The 4,774-nt window shown below is 35.4% G+C and overlaps 1 protein-coding gene across 1 annotated transcript; it reads right to left on the reverse strand.

Annotated features, from left to right (window-relative positions):
• Positions 1-1,496: 1,496 nt before the first annotated feature.
• LOC124372049 (piggyBac transposable element-derived protein 4-like) lies at positions 1,497-3,382 on the reverse strand. Its single transcript, XM_046830408.1, has 2 exons — positions 1,949-3,382; positions 1,497-1,667 (listed from the first exon to the last, which is right to left on the reverse strand). Exons 1-2 carry the CDS (start codon positions 3,106-3,108, stop codon positions 1,520-1,522), a joined length of 1,308 nt encoding a protein of 435 aa, XP_046686364.1. The 5' UTR covers positions 3,109-3,382; the 3' UTR covers positions 1,497-1,519.
• Positions 3,383-4,774: the final 1,392 nt, after the last annotated feature.

The following is a 4,774-nucleotide window of genomic DNA, read 5'->3' on the forward strand; positions in this document are numbered from 1 at the left end:
TAGAGACGTATCTCAGTTCCGTAAAAAATATTTCCAAATTTTTTATTTCCTCATCTGAAATAGGACTAACTGTAAAAAAAGAGCCCAAGGAAAGTGTGTCAGCCTACCGCGTCTCCAAATTTGCAGAACTGCACAAAATCACTCTACAATAAGACAAGACGGTTACTTACCATTGACCACAAACTGTACATCTTCCCATTATACAATACTACCTTAAAACCAATATCAGATTGTAAAAAAATTCCTCGAGGCACTTCTTACATTCTAGAAAACTGTCTTTGATTATATTAATTACACTACTCATATAACTCGTAATTAACGTGATTGTTCATCTAATGCTCGCCAATGAGTCGACGCATAGTCTCATATAAATTAATAAATTAAATACATGAATAAATAAATACTTTCAATAATCATAAATTAAATAATAGAGGATTAATAACGAATTAACACAATACATTTCTTTTCTTACTGCAATTTCAAGTGAATCAGAAGAGCCGCTCCTGTCTACAAGGTACTCATACACAGGCATCTTAAAATAAATTGTCGTCACTAAGCAAAATTTATAATCAAGTAGCTGTTTCCCGCGGCTTCGCACACTTTTGGTAAGCTTTGCCAGTGTATTGCTTTGCCTTCAAATAGTGTTTGGCTATTTAATATACTTAACCATCTTGTAATTGCAGTTTATAATATGCAGGCGCTTGGATAGCTTGTATATTTTGCAGCCCAGCCTGGTGGTGAGTTACATCAATGGGCATAGCATACAAACCTTTTACGTGGAAAAATACAAATAAATACAAATTTTCATAGTGATCGGTCCAATAGTTTCTGAGTCTATAATGGACAAACACACAAACATTCTTTATATATATATCATCGGATATATATATAATTCGATGTCTTATAATTCACTAATTTGTAAATATACTAATTCATAATGCTAGTTCAAGTAAATACACGAATAATAGCTTTTAATAGCTTTAGTAGAACCTTCCACAAAACAGCTGATTTTTATTAAACATTAACATGTTTTATAACTTCAAATTATATCAAAATGTAGGAATTTTTAAATAATTTACGAATGCCAGTTTTAATTACGATAAAATAATAGGAATATTTCATTAATTTATACGCGTATCTTCATAAAAATAAATATAATTAAAAACCGTTAATAACACCTTCAGCCCGACGGGATAAATGAATCAATATTTTCCCCACTCAAAACCCCGACGTGCGCCACCGGTGGCACATGCCGATCCCCCCAAAACCCCGACGTGCGCCACCCGTGGCACACTCTTATACGGCATTTTAGTTTGGTTTTAAACCAAGCCGTAGTTTTACAACTTGTTTTAGATGACTTTGTCGATACATATGGAACCTTTTACAATGTGCTCCACCGGTGGCGCACGTCGGGTTTTGATAAAGACCTTTTTTAGTGGAAAAAAATACAAAGCAATAAATTTGAAACTCAAGATATTTTAATTAAACAATAGCTTTCCTATTACAAATGGTGTTCAGTTTAGTGCTTGGAGTTAAAACACTCTAAGCACATTGTAGGAGTCTCATCGCACCCTTTGCAGTAAGTTGAAACACGTTTTGCGTACGTCCTTGCTGCTTTGGCCCCCCTTTCTTCCTTCATTTTGCTGTAGCAGCTGACACACCGTTTTCTGTAAGGAATAAATCTAATTGGATGTTTGTACTTTCATAAAACGTATTTAATTATATTTTTATCAAATATATGGGAAACCATGTTGAAATAAACTTTACAAATTCATAGCAAAAATGCAGATCACTAATTTATTGAACTAAATTGATGAACATGCAGGTAAATTGACGAAAACTAAGATCCATTAGTTTGGATCTAAACTAGTATGTAGTGTTATTGTTGTTATAAGACGTAGTGTAGATATATTGTAATTTTATATAAAATTAAAATGAAATATTTTACCTGGTTTCTCTTGCAGTCCCTTCACGCTTTGAGAGCACATGTTTTAGTTTCTTGGTACCTTGCCTGCCATCTTGGGGTGTTTGAACAAGGGCTCCAACATTTTCTCCTTCAAGGAGATTTCGAAGTATTTTTTCTCTGAAAGTGAGCATACAACAATTTTTTTGGTTTAATGAGTACTTGTTATGTAGTACTAGTGCATTCACTACACAAGTACCTAGGAGAAGATCCAGTGCAACTTTTTTGTACCAAATGAGAGTCTTTCTGATAGGAGTGTAATAAGAGGACATCTGATCTGAAAAGTCCACTCCTTTTTTTGCTGCATTGTACGCCATGACACATGATGGTTTCATGACAACCTCGCCTTTCTTTGTTGTTTTTTTGCTTGCCACAAGAGTAGAAACGTCTTCAGGGCGAGTGGTTATCATCAGTACAGGCCTTTTGTCATGCCATTTAAGTACTTTTACTCCTGTACTGCTTTCTTGACAAATTACTTCACCTTTGGCTAATTTTTTGCTAGTGACTTCTTTTGGATTGCCTTTTCGGTCACTTCGAAGGGTGCCACAAACATAAGTTTTCTTCTCAAGCAGAGTGTTGGCCAACCTTGTGGAGTTGTAAAAGTTATCTGCAAACAGTGTTCTACCCTCATTTAGAAATGATTCCATCAAATGCATGACAATTTTATCTGCATGTGCCTCTCTTGCAGTTACGTCTGACTTACCAGCGTAAATTTTTGCTTTTAAAGTATACCCATCAGTGGTACAAATCTTGTAAATTTTGACTCCATATTTATGAGCCTTTTTTGGCAAATATTGTTTAAAAATCAAACGCCCTCTCCATGGAACCATAGACTCGTCAATAACTAGTGACTCTTCAGGTGTTACCAGACTTTCAAATTTTGCATTTAAATGATTGAGCAGTTTCTTTATTTTCCACAACCGAGGCTCTTCAGTTGCTGGTTCCTCATTATTTTGGAAATGTAGGCATTTTAGGAGACAGTCAAATCTGTCTCTGCTCATAGTTTTCTTGATGACACTATTTTGGTACATGGGATTGTTTGACCAGTACATTTGTCTTTGAGGCAATGGGCATATGCCCATGATCATCAGTACACCAAAAAATTTGTGTATCTCTTCAGTTGTACAATCAACCCATCTAGCCATTGCTGAACGCTTTTTTACAGGCTTTGAAGCAAGGTACTGATGTGCATACCTGTTAGTTTCCAAAACAATCAAATTCAATAATGTATCATCTAGGAACTGTTTATAAATTTCAAATGGATCATTTAAATTAAATTGGCCAACAGTTTTTAAGCCTGCATTTCCTGTGAAAGGATATGATCTGCATGTCAATTTTGGTTCTGTCCACTCTAACTTATTTTCTACATATTCACAATGAACCTTACAAACTACATCTTGTACAGGGTCACTTACATTTTCAATAATGTAATGCCTTCTTCGTCTCCACTCTCCTCTCTAACCCTTTGATATTCCTCATCTACTTCCATCAATTCCAATTCATCTAAATCACTAACAACGCCATCTTCTTCATTCAACTCCTCTGCACTTGTTACATCACTTTCCTCATCTGATGGCATATATTCACTGCCACTAACTGAAAAATCGGTCAAAGAACGATCACTAAAGTCATCATCAAGGGCGTCATCGATGTCTGATTCATCCATTTTCTAAAATAAAAATGAACTCACTGAACTTACAGCAACACAGAACAATCTCTACGACAAGAAGACAGGTAATGGCGGCTTATAAAGAAGGTCTGATTCGTATTGTTGCTAATAGAGCGCTATAAGTAGCTCCGGCAAGTGTCGCACTCTTAAGGCTGCCAATAGAAGCTCTACGCGCACTATTTTTGGTCACTAATAGAGTGCGCCACCGGTGTAGCACGTAGTCTGAGAAAGTACCTTTCTTCACCAGGGGACGACGTGCGCCACCGGTGGCACATACTTTAATGTGAATTAAATATGATAAATATTGATTCATACGTATTATATAACATTATAGAATAATAATATGCGAATAAAACCGTTCCTCATGAACAATACTAACGTCGGGGTTTAGAGTAGTCTATGTTATTAAAACATCGAGAATTATTGATGTTGGAATTTTTGAGCGTGCGCCACCGGTGGCGCATTTCGGGGGTGAACGTGATAAATATCATGAAAATCTCATATTATTGCTGTCAAATATGAACATTGAGGACGGCTTTAATAAAATAACGCTCTCAGGTACACTTGATGTTGTTGTTCATGTTATACGCTTTCTGCTCCAGTAATGAGCATTAATTTCACACCAATGTACAACGCGCTGCAGGCAACGGATAATTGTTTTTCAGATGATTGTTGCTTCATAACCAAACTCCGTGAATAATTCCCTTAGATGGAGGGACTGATATTATTCGATGCAGGCAACTTATAAATGATCATTATAATTTCATTTCATTTATTTTATAATTTAATTTAATAAATAAAATTGTATATTCGACTGGTTATTGTCAGAGTATTTAGTGATTGGTTTACTAATAAGTGTTAAGTAACTGAGATTAAATGACAGTGGATACGATCGATGTCGATACTCAATCGAAATATTTTTAATTGTATGTTTACAGCTCTAACTGTATCAACAAGGTTGTGAATCGGAAGACGAGAGAGTCAGAAAGAACAAACAAAGTTAAACATCGATAGTTTTAGTAAAATCGATAGTCCCATTCGTCAGTAAGATACCGGTATCGCCTGACTCTACAGAACGCACTACAGTAAAACAAAATCTCTGCTTAGAATACATTATAACAGAATTTACCATCTCCAATTTT

This window comes from Homalodisca vitripennis, unplaced genomic scaffold, assembly GCF_021130785.1.
Source record: "Homalodisca vitripennis isolate AUS2020 unplaced genomic scaffold, UT_GWSS_2.1 ScUCBcl_2428;HRSCAF=7181, whole genome shotgun sequence".
NCBI lineage: Eukaryota > Metazoa > Arthropoda > Insecta > Hemiptera > Cicadellidae > Homalodisca > Homalodisca vitripennis.